The 27,668-nt window shown below is 39.1% G+C and overlaps 1 protein-coding gene across 5 annotated transcripts in view; it reads right to left on the bottom strand.

Annotated features, from left to right (window-relative positions):
• The window catches only part of AOAH (acyloxyacyl hydrolase), a 180,274-nt gene that overhangs the window by 53,901 nt on the left and 98,705 nt on the right, over nucleotides 1-27,668 (bottom strand). For 4 of the 5 annotated variants that reach the window (XM_043463197.1, XM_043463198.1, XM_043463196.1 and 1 more), the window contains exons 13-14: nucleotides 23,178-23,269; nucleotides 4,724-4,806 (exon numbers count right to left, since the gene is read on the bottom strand). In XM_043463197.1, the coding sequence (XP_043319132.1) occupies nucleotides 4,724-4,806; nucleotides 23,178-23,269 (175 nt within the window). The remainder of the gene's footprint in view (nucleotides 1-4,723; nucleotides 4,807-23,177; nucleotides 23,270-27,668) is intronic. The other variant, XM_043463199.1, reaches the window with a different exon arrangement.

Raw genomic sequence — 27,668 nt, 5'->3', positions numbered from 1 at the left:
TTTATCTCCACAATCTGAATTTTAAAGAAATGCTGTCATGACAGTGTACCACAAAAGGAGAGATGTCGACTATAAATTGTACTAAGTACTTTTCAGAGAATTTTACTTTGGTCTTTTTGATTTTACAAAAGATGGCTGCATTCATTGTGGGTACAAAGTGATGTAGAGATGACATGCCTGGGTCTTGTGAGAGAGAGATGCTGGCGTTGCAGGCACATGGGGAGAGCACAGCTTCCAGCTTGTGTTTCTGGCCAAATCCTATTCCTTATTCTGCAGCTAACATGTCCCCTCAGCAGGGGACCTTGGACAAGTCCTTTATTTCGCCCGGTTTCCTTCTAGATTTTTTTGGTTGTTGTTGTTATTTCTATATAAAACCAAAATCTTTGAGAAACAGGTTAAAAAAAAAAAAGAAAAAGCAATCACCCATAATTTATCAAACATTATGATTTGGGTATATTTTCTTATGTGCAGCTATCTTTCTTTTCTTTTAAAAATATAGTAGAAATTAAAGCAATATCCAATTTTACATCCTGACTTTTCTTTTGGCAGTGTTTTGTCTTTCTAAGTAAAAACATGTGGGGACTTCCCTGGTGGCCTAGTGGTTAAGAATCCACCTGCAATGCAGGGGACATGAGTTTCATCCCTGGTCAGGGAACTAAGATCCCATGTGCTGCAGAGCAACTAAGCCTGTGAGCCAAAACTAGGGAGACAGTGTGTGCCAAAACTAGGGAGACTGTACACCAAAATGAAGATCCTGCAGGAGGCAAGGAAGATCCTAGGTGCTGCAAATAAGACTCGATGCAGTCAAATAAAATTTTTAAAAGTTCAAATAGGAAGCAATGGCTTCCTACTAGGTCTAAAAAAAATATGATGCTTTAAGCCTCATTTTCTAGAGCTGTATAATATTCCATGTGGGTGTTTTTGTTCTTTGATTTTTACAGTCTCGGTTGACAGAACTTTTGACAACACTGGGGCTGTCTGAATATCTCACTGAAGGAAAAACAGAGGGCAACAAGTGGCCAGTGTTCACTTTATGTCTATGGTGATCCTTAGCCAGATTCATTGACAACTTTCCAATAAACTGTTGAGCATGTCCATACACAGAGAGACAAAGCTGATCTCTTGCTGCAGGTCAGTCTCAGATGATAAGCTGGTGACTGTATTATCTTTGCTGGTGTCTCAGTGGAGTGAGACAAGCTGGGTACAAATTCTGGCTCTGAACTTTTTATTGATGGGATCTGGACAAAATTCTTGGCTTCTCTACACTTGTTTTCTCAGCTGTAACAATGTGGATATCATTCAGTTCAGTTCAGTTCAGTTGCTCAGTCGTGTCCGACTCTTTGTGACCCCATGAACTACAGCACGCCAGGCCTTCCTATCCATCACCAACTGCTGGAGCATACCCAAACTCATGTCCACTGAGTTGGTGGTGCCATCCAACCATCTCATCCTCTGTCATCCCCTTCTCCTCCTGCCCTCAATCTGTCCCAGCATCGGGGTCTCTTCAAATGAGTCAGCTCTTCACATCAGGTGGCCAAAGTATTTGAGTTTCAGCTTCAACATCAGTCCTTCAAATGAACACCCAGGACTGATATCCTTTAGGATGGACTGGTTGGATCTCCTTGCAGTCCAAGGGACTCTCAAGAATCTTCTCCAACACCACAGTTCAAAAGCATCAATTATTTGGCGCTCAGCTTTCTTTATAGTCCAACTCTCACATCCATACATGACTACTGGAAAAACCATAGTCTTGACTAGACAGACCTTTGTTAGCAAGGTAATGTCTCTGCTTTTTAATATGCTGTCTAGGTTGGTCATAGCTTTTCTTCCAAGGCGTAAGCGTCTTTTAATTTCATGGCTGCAATCACCATCTGCAGTGATATTGGAGCCCCAGAAAATAAAGTCTACCACTGTTTCCACTGTTTCCCCACCTATTTGACATGCTCTTAGTTTTCTGAATGTTGAGCTTTAAGCCAACTTTTTCACTCTCCTCTTTCACTTTCATCAGGAGGCTCTTTAGTTCTTCTTCACTTTCTGCCATAAGGGTGGTGTCATCTGCATATCTGAGGTTATTGATAATTTTCCCGGCAATCTTGAATCCACATTGTGCTTCCTCCAGCCCAACGTTTCTCATGATGTACTCTGCATATAAGTTAGATAAGCAGGGTGACAATATACAGCCTTGATGTACTCCTTTTCCTATTTGGAACCAGTCTGTTGTTCCATGTCCAGTTCTAACTGTTGCTTCCTGACCTGCATACAGGTTTCTCAAGAGGCAGGTCAGGTGGTCTGGTATTCCCATCTCTTTCAGAATTTTTCCACAGTTTCTTGTGATCCACTCAGTCAAGGCTTGGCATAGTCAATAAAGCAGAAATAGATATTTTTCTGGAAACTCTCTGGCTTTTCCGATGATCCACAGATGTTAGGCAATTGACTCTGGTCCCTCTGCCTTTTCTAAAAACCAGCTTGAACATCTGGAGTTCACGGTTCATGTATTTGCTGAAGCCTTGGCTTGGAAAAATTTGAGCGTGTGAGATGAGTGCAATTGTGTGGTAGTTTGAGCATTCTTTGACATTGCCTTTCTTTGGGATTGGAATGAAAACTGACCTTTTCCAGTCCTGTGGCCACTGCTGAGTTTTCCAAATTTGCTGGCATATTGAGTGCAGCACTTTCACAGCATCATCTTTTAGGATTTGAAATAGCTCAACTGGAATTCCATCACCTCCACTAGCCTTGTTCATAGTGATGCTTCCTAAGGCCCCCTTGACTTCACATTCCAGGATGTCTGGCTCTAGGTGAGTGATCACACCATCATGATTATCTGGGTCGTGAAGATCTTTTTTGTACAGTTCTGTGTATTCTTGCCACCTCTTCTTAAGAGCTTCTGCTTCTGTCAGGTCCAGGTGGATATCATTAAAGATCCTCAATTCTAAGAAATGTATTTTAACACATTTGATACTGGGTTGAGAGCTGCAATCTATATGTTGTTGTTTAGTCCCTAAGTCGTGTCCAACTCCTTGTGACCCCTCATGGGCTGTAGCCTGCCAGATTCCTCTATTCATGGGATTTCCCAGGCAAGAATACTGGAATGGGTTGCCATTTCCTTCTGCAGAGGAGCTTCCTGGGATTGAACCTGCGCCTCCTGCATTGGCAGGCAGATTCTTTACTGCTGAGCCACGAGGGAAGTCACTGTCATTTTCCTCTCCTTAGCACTCCACAGAGCTAACACAATCAATAGTATCTCAGAATTGAAGAAATACAATATGATACAAAATAATACAATATAATATGTTTTATATAACAAATACTTGCTTTATATTTGTGGGAAGAATTAGGTGAAATATTTTACATAAATTGTTATTGCATTTGGTAAGAGATTAACACCAGCTATTATTTTATCAGTAAGAAAAGAGCTATGTTGTCCTTACAACAGAAGATTTGTTCTGTGTAGAATATATATTATAAAAATGTTATTTGTAGGTCATATACTTAGATAAAACTTGTACTGCTTGGGAAATTCTGTAATACTCTAGTTGATTAGAGATGGCACAGGGATGGCAAATAGGTTTAACTTTCTGTGCCAAGTCTAATCTGTTGATGATGACTGTCAGATGTGCTGTACTGTGAGAATCGCTGAGGTGGAATCTGAGTGCAGCAGACAAGAGTGCCAAGGTGTATTAGGAATATTTTCCCCGGGCTTTGGAAGATGGAGCGGCAACACACACACTAAGTGTCTGCCATCTCTGCATTATTGTCACAAAACGTTGCTTGGCAGCTCATTAGGCAGTAGCCAGGCCATGGTTTCATTGCAAGGACTGATGCTGAAGCTGAAACTCCAGTACTTTGGCCACCTGATGCACAGAACTGACTCATTGGAAAAGACCCTGATGCTTGGAAAGATTGAAGGTGGGAGGAGAAAGGAAAACAGAGGATGAGATGGTTGGATGGCATCACCAACTCCATGGACATTAGTTTGAGTAAGCTCTGGGAGTTGGTGATGGACAGGGAAGCCTGGAGTGCTGCAGTCCAGCACCACGTCTGGGTCACAAAGAGTTGGACACAAATGAATGATTGAGCTGAACTGAACTGAAGGTCATGGTTTATCAATCAGGAGTTTAGTCAAAATTGTGTGGCAATTGACTGAATCTGGGTCCAAGGTGGAAGGTGAGAACCACACAGGGAAGAGGCAAACTCAGAAGACACAGATGTGTGAGACACACTGGAAGTGGATGGAGACCTGGAAGTCACGACACCACTCTGAAAACAAGTTCCTTTTTAAAATGGCTTTGGGGGATTTCAGCCACAAACTCTTAGCTATTTTTCTTAAAACCCCAAGACCGGTAGAAATGTGGGTGATGGTTCACCATAGGGAAAGCAGAGTCTTTGCAATGACCTGGATTTCAATCAGCCCTTGTTTTGGTAATGCTCACTCAGTTCTTGCCTCCTGAACCTTGAGGTCCTCACTCTGGCCTTTCTGGAACTTTGCTGCTGGATGACTGAGACACCCCTGCAGTCTTTGCCTTGACTGCATCTTGTCTCATTCTCTTTTGCTGTGGGTGAAAGGCTTTGAACCCAAGGCCCCCCTCTCAGAAAAGGCAATGGTATTAGAAAGGGAATTTGTTCATTTTAGTCTTCTTATCTAATTCTCTGCTTTTGGGTACTCATGAAATAAAATTAATCATTACAGGCACATTGGTGAAGATTTAAACAGAACACTACATACCATTTTTGGAAATATTCTGATAGTCCCTGTGATTGCAGTGGTTTCTTTTCCGTAAACGAAGGTAAATAGAGTTTTGTTTAATTCTGGAAGAAACATATATGTGTATATTTAATTTCAGGACATTTACAAGATAGAGTTCAAAGAAGCATGTTTTTATTGTGATTTTTTAAAATGTGAAAATGAACTCAGAAAATCAAATATCTGCAGACACATTTTCTCTAAACTATCAATACATTACTAGGAATTGTTATAAGAACAGTTCTACAAAATGGGTTGCATTGATGTGATAAGACCAAATTTCTTCATTTTTTTAATGAAGACTTCCAATCATCCCTTTCTAACCTTTTAACCAAGAGCTGTTGTAAATCTCTTGAACAATTGATCATTTTTACCAGCTTGATTATTTCAAACCTGACCATGTTCCCATTCTTCTTTTGGTTGTTGTGAAGCTGTGGCAGATGCTCTTGTGGTCTTTCAGATTCATTTCTCCCCCTTCTTCCATTTTACTTTTTAATTTGTTTTAATTTAATTAAAAAAACTTTTTTGGCTGTGCCATGTGGCACATGGGATCCCCGTTCCCCAACCAGGGGTCAAACCTGCATCCCCTACATTGGGAGCAGGGAGTCTTAACTGGACCACCAGGGAAGTTCCCCCCACCTTCATCTATTTCAATAGAAGTTTTAGTAGGACACGTGTCTGCTCCCTGAATGATGATGGCTTTACTCATCTTTACCTGCAGCTAGGAGTGTCCACCTCACTAAGCTTTGGACCATGAGATGGAAGCGGAATTCTCCAGTGACACTTTCTGGGAATGCATCTCAGGAAACAATTGTCTGGTGACCTTGCTTAGTCCTTTTCCTCCCTTCTGCTGCCCACAATAGGATAGCTGCCATTTTGGACTACGGGGATAAGTTCTACACTGAGAAGGCAGAGGGGTGAGAGCTGAGCTCCCGTATCAGACCTGGATTGCATATGTGAGAGAAATAAACTCCTCTGTTATCTTATTTAAATTCCCAGACATTGAGTTTCTCTGTTACTTATAGCTGAATCTATTGGGTTAGCCCAAGAGTTTGTTTGGGTTTTTCCATAATCTCTTACTTAACATTCAATAATACTAATGGACACAGATCTTAGAGACAAATTTTCAACCAGTAGCAGGCTATAACTGCACATATTTTAAGTCACTTCCTTGCCTCTTTGTCCCATCTTTGATTTTCTATCTTCTTTTGCCAAATTTTAATTTAATTTAAATGCAATTTAATGTTATGTTCTCCATACTTTCATAGGCTTCCTAAAATCCTTTTTTGAAATAAGACCAGGTATAAATTAATGAATAATAATTAAACTCAGACATTTTTGATTATCTTCTCAAGTGTATTTTATCTTCTCTTCATTAAAATAGACTTCCTGTCTCACAACCTTACATAAATCACCATTTATTTTTAAGTGTTATATAAGTTTCACTCATTGTATTAGAGTGCTTGCCAACTGTTTCAGTGCTTCAGACAGGTAAGCATGTATCAGGTTTGGGATACATATTTGTATCCCAAATATATACATATTTGGAATGCACTGCAAGTAGTGTTCTTTCTGAAGTCTAAGAAAACTAATGATAATAGAAAACAAACGTGGTTATCAAAGGAGAAAGGGGAAGGGGAATAAAATAGGGGTTTAGTATTAACTCATACACACTGTTGTATATAAAATAGATAATGGAACAGGACCTGGAGTATATATAGCCCAGGGGACCATACCCAATACACTATATTCAATATTCTGCAATAATTTATAAGGGAAAAGAATCTGAAAAAGAATAGCTTTGCTACACATGTGAAGTTGATACAATATTGTAATCAACTGAATAGGTTTGCTATACATGTGAAGTTGATACGACATTGTAATCAACTATAATAAAAACTCCAAATCCGTGCCCCACCCGCCTCGCTAAATCTTAATGGCATATATGTGTCCTGGGAGCCCTTCTTCACCCTCCTGGGGATTTTCTTCACTTCTTTCTGACTTATTGGATATCTCACTTTCTGGAAGGCCACATTTTTCTTATTTTTGATGGAGCATACTTTTAAATACTATGTTTGAAGGATGTGTGGGAAGTAACATTATTATTAGCATTTGTATATCTGAAACTGTTTTTACTTCTTGACTTGGTGAGGTGTAGGGTGGTGAGGTATTGCTGGTGACGTGGAGGGTGGGCCCAGAATCATAGCCTGTCACACCATAAGTACAAACACAAATAGGGTTAATAGGACTTTTTGGGGAAAAAACTCAAATAAAGAAGTAGCAGTGTTCATTTGGTTTCTGAACTCTCATTATCTGATAAAAAGGTGTCTCAGACAGTACATAGCTAGACTAGCTATATATTTTTACAGAAAGAAAACTCTTGAGTATATAAGTCACTATGTAATTTAATAATAATAGATTTCTGGGATATCTAATTGGTTTGTTAAAAAGGAGGAATCCCTTGGCTTCTTGCTGAGCTACCAATAGGAAGAAGGAGATAGGCCTCTAGGACCATCAGAGTCTGCTCATTGACCAATGTGGTAGATTTAAGAATGGCTTCATATCTTTGACAATCCTACCCTTAAATCTTGGCTGTCGTGTTACCTCTTTCACCAATAAGATGTGGTGGAAGTGACACTATGCCAGTTTTGGCTTGGCTTTTAAGATTCTTGGCAACTCTGGTCTCTTAGAGCCCTGGTCTATCATCTGAGAAGTCTATCTTTCTGGAGACATCATGTAAGAAAGCCTTACAGTGGAAGCAACCAAGATGTCCTTCAATAGGTGAATAGACAAATGAACCAGGTATATCCATACAATAGACTATTGGTCACAATACGAAGAAGTGAGCTGTCATGGCATGAAAAGACAGAGATAACTTAAGTGCATATTGCTAAGTAAAAGAAGCCAATCTGAAGAGGCTACATACTACATAATTCCAACTATGTGACATTCTGGAAAAGGCAAAATATAGAGACAGTAAAAAAAAAATTGGTAGTTTCCAGGGGTTATGAGGAGGGAGGGGAAGATTAACAGGTAGAGCACAGGGGCTTTTTAGGGCAGTGAAACTAATCTGTATAATACTGTAATGGGGAATATATGTCATTACACATTGTCAAACCTCATAGAAAGCACAACACAAAGAGAAAACCCTAATATAAACTATGGACTTCAGTTAATAATACTGTATCAATGTTGACTCTTCATTTATAACAAATGTACCATACTAATGCAAGTTGTTAATAATAGGGGGAATTGAGAAGATGAGGCATTCATGGGAATTCTCAGCACTTTCTGCTCAATTTTTCTGTAAACTTAAAATTGCTAAAAAATTAAAGTCTATTAAAAAAAAACAAAACCCTACCTGGAAAGGAAGAGAGGCCCAGCTAAACCCAGCTTTCTGGTCACCCCTTCTCAGGCATTCCTTTACAGCCCAGCACTACGTGAATATCATCAAGTGTCTGTGGTCAGTGCCACATGGAGAGGAAGAATTGGCCAGTCAAGTTCTGCCTGAATTCCTGAATTTCTCACGGTGCCAAACTGTGAGATATAATAATGACTTCTCTTAAGCCACTGAAATTTGGGGTACTTTGTTACACAATAATAGATATCCAGAAAGGATGCTTATAGAATTCTAGGTTAATTTCATTTTCCCTCAGAAGTTTCAAGGAATCAATTCATTGGCTCCTGGCCTCCTAGTGTTATTGTCTGAAGTTATTCTGTGTCGCAATCCTTTTAAGAATCTGAGTAGCATCTATTCTGAGTGTTCTGAAGCGTCGTGATGATGGGCTCGGCGTGGCTTTATTTTCATTCAGTGTTAGACATTTGATGGATCCTTTCAACCTGTAAATTCATGTCACTCAGTTCTGAGATATATTCTTGAATTATTCCACTGATGATGTCTTCCTTTCTTAGAACTCCTGTTATTTGGGTATCGGGTCACCTACTCTGGTTCTCTGATTTTCCTAGTTTTTCTGTCCTATTTTCTATCTCTTTGTCTTCTACTCTATTTTCTGGATAATATCCTCAACTTGATTTTTTTCAATACATCTATGAAAATCTTCCTATATCACTAGTATAATTTATCTTTTTTGTTACCTGAATTAATATATTCTCTTGTCTTTTTGAAGATATTCATTTTAATTACTTTTATAAGTGGGATGTTGTTGTTGCTATTCAGTCACCAAATCAGGTTTGACTCTAATTAGAGTTAAAAATTGGTTTTTTTTTTAACATAGTTTCTGTCTTCTTGAAGTTGTTTTTCTCTTTATTTTATGCTGTTTTTTACATTTGAAATTTTTCTAATATATCCAATGATCTTGGCTTGTTGGCTTATGTTTAAAAGTGGAAATCAGTTGAAATCTTAAAGTGGATTGGAAAGTAGGCCTGCTGGGTGTGGCTTGCTATCTATGGTCCTCACTAGTGGGTGAGCTGGCTGGGTCTTTCTCAAGGAACGACTGCTGTCAGAGTCTTTGGGGCTCCTTCCTCTTGGGATGTGCAGATTCCCCAGAGAACGGTCTTCTAGTCTCCAGCTGGGTTGCCAGCTTTCTGAGGCCAGCAGTGGGTGGACCTTAGATTCAGCATGCTTGCGTTTTCATAGGATGTTCCTTACCACACCCAGTCCAGAAGCTCTTTATTTTGTTATCCTCAGAGAATAAACCCTAGTCTCATTCAGAATAAGGGAAGGGAACCGATCTGAGGATCTTACTACTTCTTCAGTAATCTTCCAAGTACTCTCCCAACTACCACTTGTTTTTAGCCTCACTTTCATGTCTAGAACTACTATATGAAGCCAGTTCCCAAGTCCTTTGCAATTCTGCAGTGTAGACTGGTTTATTTCTCAGTCTTCCATCCTCCTAGCTTGGGATGCAACTTCCCTGAATAGACTAAGTCAGTTACCACTTGTCCTTGTGTTTCAGGCTTTCAACATTTTGTGACTGTTGGCTCTTTCTGTTCTCTTTGTCCTTGTGGACAAATTCATTTTCTGTCATTTTAGTGGGGTTTCTCAAGAGAGAGAAGTAAATGCTTTGTTCAATCTGCTCTTCTACCCAGAAGCCTGAAATGAATACTTTATCCACTGCATCATTTATGCCCTCTGCGTTGACTATTTTATTATATTTCAAAAAAGCAGATGGGAAGTGGACATTAGATCTGAGTTCAATGCTAAAATAATTTCACGGTCAATAAAGAGGGGTTATTTTCCTTTGGGAAAGTAATTGTTACCAATATTTAGCCAGAAATATATTTTTGACATCAAAAATCATTTCTAAAAATAGAATTTATGTACCAAAATACTGTTTCGCTCTTAACCTACTCATGGAGAGTAAATAGTGTGGATATTAATAATATAGGTACAGTTCTAATTCTTTCATTACAGAAAGAATATAGAAATCTTTACCAATAGCTGAATAGTTCCATTACTATTTCTGACCACAATTACTATTTCTGAATTTTGGAGATGAGGTTTTGTACTAAGTACTAGAAACTATTTCATCTAATCAAAGACACTATTTTCTTTCATCCTCATTCTCAATACATAATCTCCCTTAAAAATTTTAGGAATTAAATTTCTCATGCAGTGCTCAGGGATTCTAAGAAGATAAAAGGATCAATACAATATGTTGAGAAGCCTGTAATACAATATTTGAGATGCCTATAAACAGAAAAGATTGCTTAATAGAAAGTTATTTATATACAGCACCAGTGTAACTTGAATGAATAGGCTAAGCTGAGGATACCACGCATAGTAAGGTTAACTGATCACCATTCTGGTTTCACATCCCCCCCTCTGTTTGCTCCCCTCTCTCTTCTCAGACTCAAGTTTCCCATATGATCTTTATTTCTCTATTTTTCCTCTGTTCTACCCAGTCCAACAGAGGAAAACCCAGTACAATGGGTTAGTAGAAGAGGTGACAGCTTCAGTTCTGTAGTTGAGGAGTGCGGAGAACGAGTACTTAAAAGCTTTCTTTCTTACACCTTCCATACTGTCTGAGATAGGCGTGTCCTCAACATCCAGAGTAGGCTTGAAAGTTCACCATATTAAAGTCCCAGTTTCATCAGCCCCATCTATTGTAGGGCCTGGGAAGTACAGCCATTTCACCGACACTAGTCAGATTTTTATTTTTAACACCAACATTCAGAACAGATACATCTTAGATCTACTAGTGGCTTTTCCCAACATGGTCTCAGAAAACACACAAAAACCCACTTTATCTAAGAACCTTCGAAGGACCACCACCCCTACTCCATTTCACTATGACTGAAAGAAAAACACAAGAGAAAGAATAAGACCAAGAACAAGCCTCAAGAATAATGTGGACAAATGTGTGGCTTTAAAACTGAAAAAATGGTCACATCCTTTGTTGACTCAGAGCAGAACCCATTTGGAGAGAGGCAACAAAAACAGTTTCCCAAAGGGCTTAGCATATCAGAGGTTTTTGGGATAAACCAAATATAATATTATTGAAGCAACAGAGATGTACCAAGTCCTTATGAAGATTCTGAATCTATTTCTGAACTCTCATCAGGAGCACAGTCAGTTTGGGTATAAATTCTGAGATACTATCAAGCTGAATATCAGGGAGTAAGTCACAGACAAAAACATTGGGGCTTGGAAGGCTAGCAACGGGGTGAGGGAGAGATAAATGGTAACATTTGATGGGAAGGATTAGGACTGGGGAGTCTCCAGGGATAAAGGAGGATAACTTAGAGACTACACAGACTTTATTCAGGGACCTCTATGACTAGGAAGTTTTAAGAAAAGGGTGAATAATTTTCTTTCCAAGTGGTTGAAGGTCAGGCCAGCATGGGGCCAGGGAGATAGATTAAAGAGTTTTTTTAATTCCTTCTAGTTCTTTGATACTAGCCACAGCCCAGAGCCCTGTGGAAACCTTAATTCACTGCATCAGAGAAGAACCAAGGTTTCAGCTTCAGAGAGAGATAAACATGTAGAATATGACTCGTGTATTCAGAGAGTCTGGCAATGGGCTAATTATGCAGGGGGAGTTTGCAGGGGTGAGGATGACTACAGAGGAGGTCCTAGGAGTTCAGACTTGAAAAGATTAGCAAGACAGCATGATAGATTTTGAATCTGGAACGGCAAAATAGTACGGGGAAATAGACTTCATGGGCATCATGTTCAATAATTCATGAGCCTCTATATTCACACGAAGCTTCTTACCTGTTAACTTTGCACAAAGATTCCTTTCTCTGACCTTCTCTGAGCTGGCAGCATTATAACTCTCTCCATCCTCATGTTTGCAGCCTCAGATGTGATTCTGGGCCACTGTATCAGGGTAAACATTTAAACTGTGATAAAACTGGGGGATTTAAGGCTGTGGATATTTATAAATCCGAAAAGATCACTTGTGGCATAGAAGAAGATTGTTTTCGTAATCTCAACAGTGTTTCTCAAAGGATGCTCTGTACAACACTAGTTTCTTGAGATGTATATCTTTCTCATAAAACACACACACATTACATAGTTCTGTGGTCAAATTAGTTTAGGAAATGTTTCATATTATACCTTGGAGCTAAGCAAAGCTTTTGGGGCTTATTGAAGGCTCTGATAAACCTTACACTGATTAAACTTGTTTTCCTTTATTTAAATCAGCACTTCCAAAACTTATTTGACCTAGGAATCTTCTTAAAAATGTGTGCAATACCTTTTAACATCTTGTGGAACTAGTGCTTCACAGAACAGGTTTTGAAGAACATTGATGAATTATCTCTGTGATCTATATTTGAGCATTATGGCATAGCCTAAAATCTCAAGTTCAATCAGCTACAAGAATCCTACTAGAAAAATTTGGAGGTTGTACATATACTTTGATCAATCTAGATTGCAGTCAAATTATATCATTCCAGACAAAAATTCACATCAATGCTTAATTTCTTCAAATAGCAGATCTTTCCTTTGTTTTATTCTTTTTATTTGACTACTGAATGGATAATTTTACTTTAAACTTATTTTTTCCAATTTGTTGACTGCAGTTGTTTTAATATTGTGATGACTTTTTGCTAATTTCTCGTGGAACATATTTATTTTAGAACACACTTAGAAATCCAAGGGCTTAAGTTACACTGATTTATTTTTATATGCATCCCGTTATGCAGCTGGTGATTCAATTCATGCTGTTTATACTCCTCCTCCCTTGTCCCTGGCATTTTCCCTAAAATGTTAATTCCTGCAAATCTGATTTGATTTAGGCAATCTGAGAAATTGCAAGGGAAGGAGGTTTGTAGATTGTACCACACTCTGCAAATGTAAAGTAATGTCATTATGAACTTACTCAGTGATTCTAATTATTGAATACCAACCACAGTGCCACATAATGTGCCAGGGGCTTGGGCTTCAGAGCGAAGTCAAGCCTGATCCCAGTACTGGAGATGCAGAGTCTGGTGTGGGGTGGGTGGAGTGGGGAGACAGTGAGTAAACAGTTGTGACAAGTGAGATGATATTGGTATTGAAGGAGCAAAATAGGAGCACAGGAGAGAATTGTAGAGTCAGATGTGGGTTAGTATGAAGATGCTGTCCAAGGAACTGACTCCTAATTTTGGTTGGTGAAATACAAATGGGAGTAACTAGATATGACAAAGGTGAGGCCTAAATGCCTACAAAAAATATTCAAACTCACTCGTAATCAAGAGGTTACATACGAGAAAAATATGTAATAAAATAAAATGCAATAATAAAACAATATGCAATAAAATACTTTTTGTTAGATTGGAAAAAATTAAGAAAATGGGCAACATTCAGTATTGACAAAGGTGTGGGGCAACAAGTATTCTTATGCAACATTTTGGGGAATGTAAATTGGTGCAGCCCTTTTGGAAAGATTATAAAAAATTAAAAATGTATACCTTCTGATCCAGCAACTTTTTTCCTAAAGACATTCTCATATGTAGTCATAAAGAGAACTATAGGTAATTCATTAGAGAACTAATGGAATTTGTGAGGACTTGGAATTAAGTTGACTGTCCATCAGTAGGAGAATGAAACAACCACACTATGAAATATCATGCAGAATTGCATCAGAATGGAAAATGCTTCAAGAAGTATTATGGAAACATTAATTTATAGTATATTATGCACAGTATGATGTCATTTATGGGAAAACCCCAGCAAAGCATTTATTTCTTCATGTACAAACACATAGAAAGAGTCTGTTAGGAAACCACACTAAATTGATAACAGGGCTTTCTTCTGGGAATGGGAATGAAATTAGGGGAGGGCTTTGATTTTTTTATTACATACCTCAGTACTTTTTGTAAAATAAAAATGTGTTCATGGTTTGAATAAATAAATTAAAAAATAAGTAGGGTTAAAGGGGACATTGTCTCAATGGAGAGATCTGTCAGTACAAGGCTGGAAGAGTCCTGGGCTAGGAGTCAGTGTCCTCAGATGGCCCTTCCTGCCCCAAGCCGTGCCTCTAATGCCTGCCTTCCATCCCTTCCTGCCTTGTCTAATAACTGTTCCTGCCTTTGTCTGCCTTTCTCCCTCTTCTGGATCTTTCTATCTCTACAAGCATGTAGTAGAATATCTCATCTAAAAATGTCTCCCTTATCTCTTATTCCCTGTGAGCTATCACCTCACTTCTCTGCTCCCTTTGATAGTAAAACCTGTTTAGAGTTGTGTATGTTCACTTGCATTTACTTCATTACAACCTGAACCTATTCTCTCCAATCAGACTTCCATCTCTGCCCCATGAAATGTGTCTGGTCAGAGTGTCACCATGATCACCATCTGGACACTCAGTGGTTCTTCTCAGGGCTCATCTTCCACTCCCTCTCCCACCATCTAGCTTCTGGGCACTTCTCCTTTGGAAATACTTTCTTCACTTGGCATCCAGGACACTAACTGCTTCTAGCTTCCTTTCCCTTTTAGGGTGGTTCCTTCTCTTCCCAAACCGCTATGTGTTGGCATCCCCCAGCCACTGTCCTCAGTCACGTTTCTTTTTCATGCTCATTCCCTGTAATAGAAGGTCTCAATTTTTTGCTCTCAGGACCACTTTATGTTCTTAAAATTATTGAGGAAATCAGAGAGCTTTTTTTTATGTGAGTTATAGCTGTCAATATATATATACTGGAAATTAAAACTTACAAATTTAAAAGATCATTTAATTATTAATCATTTTAAATGATAAATCCATTCCATATTAACATAAATGAAATATTTGTTTTCTAAAAACATTTTTTTCCCAACTCCTCCCCCAATTAGTGGGAAGAAAGGCATCATTTTACCATCTTTAATGTCTGACAATAGAAGACAACAGGGTTCTCAAATCTGCTTCTGTATTTGTTGTGATGTGTTCTTTTAAGGGAACTATATGAAGGAAATCTTGTCTTAAATATACATTTAGGTGGAAAAGGGAATAAAATTTTAATATCCTTTTTAGATAACAACCAATAGCCTTCTTTGATTCTATACCAAAACTCAGCAAGTAGTTATCTCTTAAAAGACTGATTAGTTGCCATATGGAATCTGAAATGGATTTTTTGCACTATGTTACATTCAAGTGATTTAGCTTGTCCTTTGAATGGCATGATTTCCTATATCAAGCATTGGTCGTTTAGAAAATATTGGTTCACTGAGTTATGCAGGTATTCCAAATGTTGATACAACTTATGATGTTATTGTTCTTGTTCAGTCACTAAGTTATGTCTGATTCTTTGTGACCCTGTGGACTGCAGCATGCCAGGCTTCCCTGTCCTTCACTATCTCCAGAGTTTGCTCAAGTTCATGTCCATTGAGTCAGTGATGCCATCCAACTATCTCATCTTCTGTCTCCCCCTTCTCTTCCTGCCCTCAATCTTTTCCAACATCAGGGTCTTTTCCAAACAGTCAGCTCTTTCCATCAGGTGGCCAAAGTATTGAGCCTCAGCTTCAGCATCAGTCCTTCCAATGAATATTCAGGGTTGATTTCCTTTAGGACTGACTGGTTTGCTATCCTTGCTGTCCAAGGGACACTCAAGAGTCATCTCTAGCACCACAATTCGAAAGCATCAATTCTTCAGCACTCAGCCTTCTTTATGGTCTAACTCTCACATCCATACATGACACGTTATGACACAATATTGAAAAATCATACCTGTTGCTAGCACCATGTATCTCATTAGAAAGGACTTGGAGTAATAGAAAGTTGTCAAGTTCATAGCAGAAGATAGAATTTTTCAAAAATTCTAAATTTTCTCTGAAAGCTCAAACTTTATGATTGGCAACCAATACTGTCAGTTGTTTTCCTTGAAGTGACAAGCTCATTTCATTCATTGTAGATATAATACCTGCCATATACACAAGTCTAAATAACTATAATTTGTTTTCCAGTCTTTTTCAATAAAAGGTGTTCCATGAAAAACTGACTAATTCAGTTTTCAACTCCCTCACACAAGTGCCTTTCTTTAGGCCAAACATCATGTTTTATTTTGCAGCAGAAGTGCTCTATGCATATTTCTGTTTCATCAGATGACATTCTTAAAAATCATGTACTTACTTTAATAAAATTAATATTTTTTTTCCTATTTTATAGGTGGCATTTTCAAGGGCAGATGTCCCCTCTTTTTTAATCTAGGAGGTGTGGAGGTGAAGACCACTATGATTATTATTATGACTTAGTGCAACTTTGATTCATGCTCATATGTCAGCAGTTTTACTCACCATTGCTTTTTTTACCTCATTTAAATGGCTACACAGTGCAAAAGACAACTATTGTCTTAGCATTGCTGTGAGGATACTGTTCTTACCCTGAAAGGGTCTTAGAGACCCACCCTCAGAGGTCCATGGACCACACCTGGAAAATCACTGATGTAGTCTATCTCCTACTCCAGTCAGCCTCACCCAACCTCAGATTACCAACTCTCTGGCTAATTGTTTGTTTTGCAAAGTATAATTATAAGATGGCTAATCATTTGCAATTGTATCACATATAATTTTTGAATAATGGATTTAATAAGGTTATTAAGCCCATTAGTGCCTTGTATGTACATGTCTTCTTCTTTTTTTTTTTTCCAAACAGGAAATTAGGTTAGCAAATCTTAGCTTCAAATCCCTTCTCTCCAATTTTATCTTTTTAATGCTCCAAGTGACTTGGTTTGGAGTTATACACTGCTTTTCAAAATTGTTCTCTCATATAATATCTATTGGGTTGGAGAGAATAGATAACCTTTAACACTCAGATTCTAGGACACTTCTCATCAAAGATTTGTGTTTAAATGTCCTTGAATAGCATTACTGTGCCACTTATAACAATGGCTTTGTCTATTTCTTTCTAAGTGTTTGCTTTGTTTCTGGCCCAAATAGCAAATTTAAGTCAGAAGCAGAGGGAGCAACAGCTACTCTAGAAAATTCCATCTACTTTGCACCAATTTATGTTGGCCCACTGGTCTCACTCTTATTTCTCTAGCTTGATATGGTAACTTTGGTCATTGCTTTTGGTTCTTTTGGCTTTTGTGACTTTTTAAAAATTATCTATTTATTTATTTATTTTTGGCTCTACTGGGTCTTCCTTTCTGAGCACGGGCTTTCTCTAGTTTCGGCAGGCGGGAGTTACTCTCTAGCTGCTGTGTGGGGACTTCTCATTGTGGTGGTTTCTCTTGTTGCAGAGCACAGGCTCCAGGGCATGCAGGCTTCAGTAGTTGTGGCTCATGGGCTTAGTCGCTCTGTGGCATGTGGGATCTTCCTGGCTCAGGGATTGAACCCGTGTCTTCTGCATTGACAGATTCTTGTCCATTGAGCCCCTTGGGAGGTCCTGGCTTTCATTACTTTTTAAGGCTAATGGCAGTTTCTTACTTTTTTTTTTTAAAGTTGTGATTGTTGCCTTGCTCTTCCCTCCAGCTGGTTCTGCCTCCCAGCTTTGAAGAACTTCTTTATCATTTAGCCCTGGCAGGCAGAACTTCTCTGAAGTTCTTCTCTGAAGGCCTAACTTTCAGAAGGGGAGCTGGATAACCATAAATGCTCAGGTTAGATGTGTTGGGTTCAGGTGGTTATTTCTGTTAAGGATTTGGAGTCACCCATTCCCCTCTCTGGCCGTTGTTTGGAGAAAATAGGATGCATAAAAGATAATAATGGAGAACCATTTTAATTAATAGCTGGTCAAACACCTAATGCAGGGCTTACTATGCATGAGCTCGACTTCTATTGCAGAGTAACCCTGGCCCTACAGAAATTTGGTTCCTAGAATGTTTCAGACTCTGACCCACAAAATTAGTCACAAGCCCCAGTTAGCTAAGGGTTGGAAAAAAGCATAGAAGGTGGCAAGAAGGAGGAGCATCTCTCCCCAGCAGTTTTCCTAATGGTTCTAATTCAAGCAGCAGCTAAAGAAGGACATTGACTCGAACGTCATGTTGCCCTAACAGCAACCAAACCTGAATAACAGAGAGAACTTCAGAGATCAGCAGGTGCAACTCCCCTTCATCACAAAAATGAAGTCCAGGAATGGTAAATGTTCCACCTGCAGCCGTACAGAACCAGCACCCTTTCATCTGTAAACACAGACTTCCTTCTACGCTACCATACAGACTCACAGTGCTCTGGAATTTTAGATGTTGCTTTTGCTGTTGACACACATTACCATTTAAGTTAAAGATGTACAACAGAATGATCTGACTTACACCTATCATGAAACGATTATCACAATAACTTTGGTGAACATCTATCATCTCGTATGTGCTCAGTCGCTCAGTCATGTTCGACTATTTGCCCATGGACTGTAGCCCGCCAGGCTCTCTGTCCATGGGGTTTTCCAGGCAAGAATACTGGAGTGGGTTTCTATTTCCTCCTCCAGGGGATCTTCCTAGCCCATGGATCAAACCCATGTCTCCTGCGTCTCCTGCATTGGCAGGCAGATTCTTTACCACTGCACCAACTGGGAAGCCCCATCATCTCTTATAGATACAACATAAAATACTACTTTCCTTGTGATGAGAACTCTTAGGGTTTACTCTCCTAACAACTGTCATATATAATGTATAGTAGTGCTAATTATATTTATGATTTTGTATATTATGCCCCTAGTAATTATTTATCTTATAACAGTAAGTTTGTACCTTTGTACCTTTTGACTGTCTTCATCCAATTCCTCCTCCTCCTATCCTCTGGTAACCACAAATATGATCTTTTTCTATGAGTTTGTTTTTGTAATATAATTGAACTATAACACTGTGTTAGTTTCTGATACACAACATAGTGGTTCAATAGTTTTATGCATTTCTAAATGATCACCATGATAAGTCTAGTTACCATCTATCATCGTACAAAGATATTACATAATTATTGACCATATTTCCCTCACTGTACACTTCACTCCTGAGATTCACTTAGTTTGTACCTGGAAGTTTGTATCTCTTAATATCCCTCATCTATTAATATATTGCTTTTAAACAAGAAGTTCTTCCTTCCTGAAGTTTTGGTATTGTTTTATATCCTTCTATATAGGTTACCGGGTCTTGACTTCTTTAACTGAAATAGGATTTTCCTATTACATTAGCTGTGTTTGAAAGTATTCTGAACACAAATAACTATTTTTAATCTTTAAAAAATAGATTTTTCTTCTTGCTTATAGAGTTCTCCCTATTGTCAGGCTCCCAGACCCTAAGCTGCCAGCCTCATTTTTTGTTTTTGCCTTCAACCTACTCAATTTCTTTCGGAAAGCACATAGTTTTAAGGGATATTACTTTTTGAATTTTCTGAAGCCTGAGAGTCAAGAGAACGGATTTTATTAATGTTGACTCAACTGAGTGATGTAAAGATTTGTAAAACTAAGTGGTTATGTTGTCTCTTAATGCATGCATGTAATTTCAATTAGAGTTACTTTCATCTCGTAAAGGAGATATTAAATTTTGAGTGGGTGGAGGGTTTGACAGAAGAAAGAAAGAAAAACAACCATCTTCTCTTCCAAATGACATTTTTTTGCTTTCAAAGGTACATTTTTTTTTTGCTTTCAAAGGTACATTTTCCAAATAACACTGTGAACATCCAAAGGGTGAGGCAGGAGGCAGTTTTCAGAGATCCAGTTGAATAGAGAAATCCATAAATTTCATCCCATGTTGATAAGCATTTGGACCCAAAGGAACATTTGCTCAAAATGCCCGAGGCAGCTGCCACATCTCTCACAAACACTGCTTCTAAGTCAATGTTCTGCTTATTCTTCGGGTTCTGCCAGAAGAGGATCCTCATTCTAACGCCAATCTCTCTTTAGTGATTTAGTAACTCTTTGTTCTTTAAAGGAGATTGGCCTAGCACAGGTTATCTGAAGGGATAATTTGCATTCCCTTAATGGATCACAGCCTTGTTGTCATGGCGAAGGGGCTTGCATAACTCAATGAAGCTATGAGCCATGATGTGCAGGGCCACCTAAGGCTAAAGGTTCATAGTGAAGAGTTCTGACAAAACGAGTCCACCAGAGGAGGAAATGCCAACCCACTCCACTATGTTTTTGCCACAAGAACCCCATGAACAGTATGATTCTCAAAATCCTTCAAGCTAGGTTTTAGCAATACATGAACTGAAAACTTCCAGATGTACAAGCTATGTTTAGAAAAGGCAGAGGAGCTAGGTATCAAATTGCCAACATTTGTTGGATTATGGAGAAAGCAAGGGAATTCCAGAAAAACATCTACTTCTGCTGCATTGACTACACTAAAGCCTTTGACTGTGTGTGTGAATCACAACAAACTGTGGAAAATTCTTAAAGAAATGGCAATACCAGACCAGCTTCCCTGTCTCCTGAGAAACTGGTATGCAGGTCAAGAAGCAACAGTTAGAACCAGCTATGGAACAACTGATTGGTTCAAAATTGGGAAAGGAAGACATCAAGGCTGTATATTGTAACCTTGCTTATTTTTAACTTAGATGCATTTTACATCATGTAAAATGCTAGACTGGATGAATCACAGCTGGAATCAAGATTGCCAAGAGAAATATCAACAACCTCAGATATACAGATGATACCACCCTAATGGCAGAAAGTAAAGAAGGACTAAAGAGTCTCTTGATGAGAGTGAAAGGGGAGAGTGAAAAACCTGGCTTAAAACACAATAATAAAAAGACTAATGAAAGGTTGTTGCTGAATCACAAAAGATACTGGGATTCTTGGCCTCCAGAGGAGAAGAATTCAATCTGGGGCCAGAGGTGAGGCTTGATTACTCAGAGCTTTTGTGTAATAAAGTTTTATTAAAGTATAAAAGAGATAGAGAAAGCTTCTGACATAGACATCAGAAGGAGGCAGAAAGAGTGCCCCCTTGCTAGTGTTAGCAATGGAGTTATATACATTTTAATTAGTTATTACAGTGAATCAAAAGAATGTCTGGAGGTTATAAAGGCCTTACTAGACTCACTCCCAGAATTTACATTTTAAGATAGCAGGATTAACAGAAGTTTTTTTCCAGAAATTTTCCTCAAGCAGGATACATTATTGTTATATAATCCTAAGGAATGTAGAGGGAAAAAAAATTTGTCCTTTCCTCCACCTTGAGAATTCCAGACCCCTCTCTCCTTGGGGACCCCTGGAGTTCTTATCAACCTGCCTAGGAATTGACTCTCTCACTAAGATGATGGCATCTGGTCCCGTCATTTCATGGCAAATAGTGGAAACAGTGACAGATTTTATTTTCTTGGGCACCAAAATCACCATGGATGGTGATTGCAGCCATGAAATTAAAAGACGTTTGCTCCTTGGAAGGAAAGCTATGACAAACTTAGGTAGTGTATTAAAAAGCAGAGATATCACTTTGCCAACGAAAGTACATACAGTCAAAGTGATGGTTTTTCTATCAGTCATGTACTCCAGTTGTAATTCATAAAGAAGACTGAGTGTCAAAGAATTGATGCTTTCAAATAGTGGTGCTGGAGAAGACTCTTGAGTATCCCTTGGACAGCAAGGAGATCAAATCAGTCGATCCTAAAGGAAATCAACCCTGAATATTCATTGCAAGGACTGATGCTGAAGCTGAAGTTCTAATATTTTGGCCACCTGATGTGAAGAGCCAACTGATTGGAAAAGACCCTGATGCTGGGAAAGATTGAAGGCAAAAGGAGAAGGGGGCGGTAGAGGATAGAATGCCTAGATATCATCACTGACTCAATGGACATAAATCTGAGCAAACTTCGTTAGATAGTGGAGGACAGAAGAGCCTATCCTGCTGCAGTCCATGGGGTCACAAAGAGTCAGACATGACTTATCTATTGAACAACAACAAAAATAATTTGCATGACAGTATATGAGATGGTTTAACAGAAGCGAGTGCTACAAGGGACATACTGAATGGTGACACCCTGGGACCATCATGCTGCTGTGTTTTTGCTTAATGGGGATCCACTGCAACTCTTATTCCAGACAGGGAATTTCCTGTTCTATCAAAAGGAGTTAAATATATTCTTTGTCATTGCAGCTGCATGGTAGAGAACACAGGAACAGGTGGCAAATAGACACCAACAGAAAGACAACCAGATAGCTTGGGCCCCCACAAATGTATAGAGAAAAAACGTCACAGGGCAGGTGGCCAACCAGCCAGGGTGTGCACCTTCTTGGAAATAAAGCTGATGAGGACAGTGCTGAGAGTCAACGTGGAGCAAGTTCCATGAACAGAGTGTGTTTTGTAAATAGCAACGCAGAGCCTAATACGAGAAGGTGCTAGGTCAGCACAGATTAGCTCAGGATAGAGATGATTTTCACATAAGCCACAGCTAGATGGTTCCTTCCTTTGTGTCACGGGGTCAGAATCTCTCTGCAAAGCCCTTATAAGAATTATAAGCCATTTGTGTCTGAAGACTCACAAGTTTTCCTCTCCCTTTTACTCCACTGACTTTCTATGGAGGATCAGTCTGCCTGCTGGGCTCTGACAGGATGATGGGTAGAAACTCCAATAGGATTGGGAAATGAGTGGGATTTCATATTGATCAGAGAGGAACCCCCTGGTCTGAGGACAGAATAGATGCAGAAAGGAAGGGGGGCACTGGCTGTTCCCAGGCCCCGAGTCAACACCCAGGGACACAGAGCTCACTGGGTCTGTTGACACTCCAGACTTGTCATGAGTCATCTCTACTTTCAACTTCAGAGCATTAAAGCCACAATGATTCTAGGACTTTAAGACTTGCCTGTTATCTTTTAAAATGTTAATATGTATATGGGTGTAAATAAGAAAGTAAACTTCTTCACCTCTTGAGTCAGAAAAATTCAGTGGTGTGCTAGAGTACTTTTTATCAGAGGTCAACTCTAGAGCCCCCAAGCAGGAGTGCGCGTTCCTTGCCAGCACAGATAGAATTTAATTTGCATGATTAACATCACAAGATAGACTCTATGTCAGTGATGGGTTTGTTGTGTCACTTGTGTTCCAGAAACAGTTTCTAATCATTCTCATTTTAACATCTTGGGAACAAACCTCATCTCCTATTGTTCCTTACATAGACACATTGAAATGTTTGAGGGTATGCAAACATACATACCTGCTGGTGGAATGCAGAAATCCAGTAGTACCAGATAGCTGGGGCCAGTCAAGCTCATTGGTAAGAGCTATTGGTAACTTGAAGAAGGATTTCTAAAGGAAAAACAAAGTAGTAATTATCAAAATGGTCACTAGCTTTTAATAGGGAGTAAGGTTGTCTATTGCTCAGGCAGTGCCCTCTGCCTGTCTCTCTCTCACTTTGTTAATCTCTTTAAGGGACTTTGCATTTAAAGCATATGCCTCTTAAAGTTAACCATCATCAGAAAATTTACAGAGATCACCATCCACTCTTAAACTGGCTTCCATTCAGCTCCTGTGAAAGATGTAGAAGCATGGCATCTCACACTCATCCCTCATTTGAGAGAGATGCTTCAGGACATGGGTAAACTTTCAACTATTTCATTTCTGAGATTTTCTCCATTTTTAAGGTTGGGTAGGAGGAGGAGAAGGGGACGACACAGGATGAGATGGCATTACCGACTCGATGGACATGAGTTTGAGTAAACTCCGGGAGTTGGTGATCGACGGGGAGGCCTGGTGTGCTGTGATTCATGGGGTCACAAAGAGTCGGACACGACTGAGGGACTGAACTGAACTGAATCAGAAAATTGATCTTCTGAAAACTAATAATACTCAAGCCTCCAGCAAAAATGCCTTCCCTGAGTTCACAGCTATGCCTTCAGTCATTAGGATGGTGTCTCCTGACATCCTTGGGTGGGTGGGGGTTCTTAGACACCTTTGCAAAATCTTATGGTTCCTTTTCTCATGAAGATGAACATATACTCAACATGGCTGGTGATTTTGAGGGGTTCACAGAACTCCTGCAAATCTTGCACAGCCTCCTGTTCAGGAACTCCTGACATGGAATTGTAATTCTAATTTAAATTAGAATTCCTTTGAACCACATTCTATGACTTGTGCAAAATCACAAGAGAAAAATGTTGCTAGCTATGTCTCCTCATTGTTCCTTAATATAGATGATCTTTGGGATAAACCCCTCCTCTGGTCTAATTCCTAGAAAAAGCTCATCTAGAATAATGTGTTTGGAATAGGCTTACCAGATTTAGCAAATAAAAATGCAAGTGCTCAGTTAAATTTGAATTCTATAAACAAAATGTGGTATACATATTCAACAGGATACTATTGAATCTTAAAGCAAAAGTGAAAGTGTTAGTTGCTCAGTCTGACTCTTTGTGATTGCATGAACTGTAGCCTGCCGGGCTCCTCTGTCTATGAAATTCTCTAGGCAAGGATTCTAGAATGGTTAGCCATTCCCTTCACCAAGGGATCTTCCTAATCCAGAGTCTCTTGCATTGTAAGTAGATTCTTTACCATCTGAGCCACCAGGGAACCCCATTCAATCTTAAAAAGAAGGAAATTCTGACACATGCTACAACATGGATGAATCTTGAGGAAATTATGCTAAGTGAAAGAAGCCAGTTAAAAAACAAAACAAAACTATTGCACGATTCTATTTATATGAGGTATCATGTGTGTGTGCACAGTTACTAACCAGGGATTGAATATGAGATATTAGGGGTAGTCAAACTCATAGAGACAGAAAGTAGAATGGTGATTGCCAGAGATTAAGGGAAGGGGAAGTAGGGATTGCTGTTTAATGAGTATAGAGTTTCAGTTTTTGCAAGATGAAAAGTTACAGAGGTTGGTTGTACAACAGTGTGAATATACTTAACACTACAAAATTGTTTGTTTAAAATGATTAAGATGATAAATTCTATGTTATGTGTATTTTACCACAATTAAAAGAATGAATATGCAAGAAATTGAATTTAAGTTAAACAGGGAATAATTTTTAGCATAATTATGTCTTGGGCAATATTTGGAACATACTTACACTTAAAAAATTATTCATTGCATATCTAAATTCAATTTAACTGAATGTCCTGTATTTTACCTGGGAATCCCCATTTGGATAAAATCTCTAGTCCAGTATGATTAGGGATTCTTATAAGAAGTGGAAGAAGAGACATGGGTACTGGACAAAGGCCATGTGATGATGAAGGCAGAGATTGGAGTGATGCTTTCACAAGCCAAGGGACACCAAGGATTGCCAGTGGTCACCAGAAGCTAGAAAAGAGTCACAAGACAGATTCTCTCTCAGATCCCTTAGGAGGAATCCTCCTGCTAATATCCTGATCTCCAACTTCTAGCCTACAGAACCTGAGAATAAATTTCTGTGGTTTTAAGCCACCCAATTTGTGGTGCTGGGCTGTGGTAGCCCTAAGAAATGATGACATGGCCTGAACTGGACAATTTGCTTATAGTTCTCATGAGGGTCCAAGATATAGACTCTTCTCAAAATAAGTCATGCAGTAACTGTATTCATATACAGTGGTTATCCCATGGTGTCCTTCACTTTTTCCCATGGTTCTGTGAACTTCCTTCACTCCCATTTCCTCAATCATCTTCTCCTTGCACATGCCAATCCCAAGGTCCCCAGCATTATTATTATTCTGAGTGCGATTTCCAGCACAAGTGGAGGCTGGAAGTGGGTGTGAGGTGGTTGGGAATGATGGCTTCTTGGAATACAACTGTATTTGTTACGATTTAGCTGTGTCAGAAACTAATACGTGGAGGCTCCCAATAAATCTCCACAGACAATGCAATTCCAGCAACTGATACTTTGTCCCGCTTGGCAGGAATCACCCACCGATTTCTGCTCTAAACTCCACCATTAACCATGACTCAGCTACTCTCTCTTTTAGTTTCTGCTTCTCCTGACACTAAAATAAAATTCTTTCTCTGCTTTTTTCATCTTATTTTTTCCCTAGGTCTGTCTGCCTATAATATATGTTTGCTGTAGGATTTGAGAGTATTCAATTCTACTGGAAAAGGCAAGAAGAACAAATAGAGTGGATGAAATTCATAAGATGTGTTAAGTCAAGATAGTGAGGAAGCAAGTGGTTTGAGAAATGCAGGCAGAGTTTATGAGCTGTGCTAAGTAAGTTAGCAGCCTGTAAAAACACATTAAAACCTTAAGAATGACATAATAGACCCCCACATTACTCTATCACCATTTCTTCAGTCATCTGCACAATGAAAACCCCAGATTTTGAAAACTGAGTATGGAACTGGGCTTCTGATTCTGGGTGGGTCTGCTTTCCCTTCAGAAGAAGGTGGTAGGCAAGAACTCTTCAAACATAGGGTGCTGTATCTGATATCCTCGGAAACCTGGAATAATAACGTCAGGGGTGGTAGTTCTGAAGTGTGCTAGCAGAGTAGGGGAGGGAGCCCGTTCTAGGAATCAGGAGATCTGATTTCTCTGTCTGACTCTACAAATTCAGCACAGTTTCATGGTTTGGATATGACATACCGGAAATGCGTTCCATACTCCATGCAGCCCCCATTCGCAATCAGAGGTGGGTAAAAAAATTGTATCTTCCTGGTCAAGGCAGAAAAAATGTTGAGAAAGGGATAGGACTGGTGAGGAAACGGCCAGCAAACCTGTCTTGAGGAGGGAGGGTTGTCTCCATTCCCCAGTATTATCCCAGTTGTTCTCTCTGGATCAACCTGAAAAAATGGTCTCAACTACCTTGGAGAATCCTGGACTCTGCTGCTCTCCAGGAAGCCCTCCCTCCCCAGTCCTGGAATTATCCCCATCAGGAGTGGACAGCGGCTGGTGCTGAACTGCCACTGGGGTCAGAGTGGATGTGTCTGCATCCCACAGCTGAAGCCCTGAAAGGCCCAGGAAGGTCACCTGTATAGGCATATCCTTGTTACTTGATTAACCTTGAAATAATGCAAATCTGTGTTTTCCTGGCCTAATATTTCAGACTTCATTTATGGTGCTATGGCAAGGTTTTACTACTACTAGCTGTGCAAAAGTAAGGAAAACATAGCTTTACTAGTGTTCCTGTTCTGGTATCACTGACTGTTATTCTATCTACTTCAAGAAGACTGTTGGGAGGATCAAGACAGCATCATATTTAGAGGATGGATCACCTACCATCTCTCTTTCCAAGTGGGTTGTTTCTGGTTTTAAGAAGAATAAAGTTTATTGCCAGAAATAATAGAAAAGATTTGAGCAGACAAATGGAAACCTCACATATTTTTTTCTTCCTTAGTAAATTTGGTAGATAAAAATGAAAAGTAACAGCCATTAATAGCAAAGGTTTTATAGACCCTAGCAGAAAGAGAATGTTTAAGTCATATCACATTAAACACTAAAAGCCTTATTCACGCAACATTATACTCAAGATATTTCAAGCATTTAAGGCAGGAAAAATGCAAATTAAGATCTCCCTCATCAACTCCTGCTTATTTCTCTGGAGCATTGTGTTCTCAGGAAACTCATCTTAAGTGTACCTTAAATGTACATATGTAGAAAGACTTAGTATTTACCAAGAAAAAATTTCCAAACTTGTAAACAGCACCAGAAACTCAGTGAGTATTAAATCAACTACTGCATTGCTTCAAATTTTCTTCTGACTTTATCAATGACATAAAAATGTTTTATATCATAACTGGCAAG

This window comes from Cervus canadensis, chromosome 3, assembly GCF_019320065.1.
Source record: "Cervus canadensis isolate Bull #8, Minnesota chromosome 3, ASM1932006v1, whole genome shotgun sequence".
Lineage (NCBI taxonomy): Eukaryota > Metazoa > Chordata > Mammalia > Artiodactyla > Cervidae > Cervus > Cervus canadensis.
The sequence above is the reverse complement of the archived record's forward strand: the minus strand, read 5'-3'. Positions and strand labels throughout refer to the sequence as shown.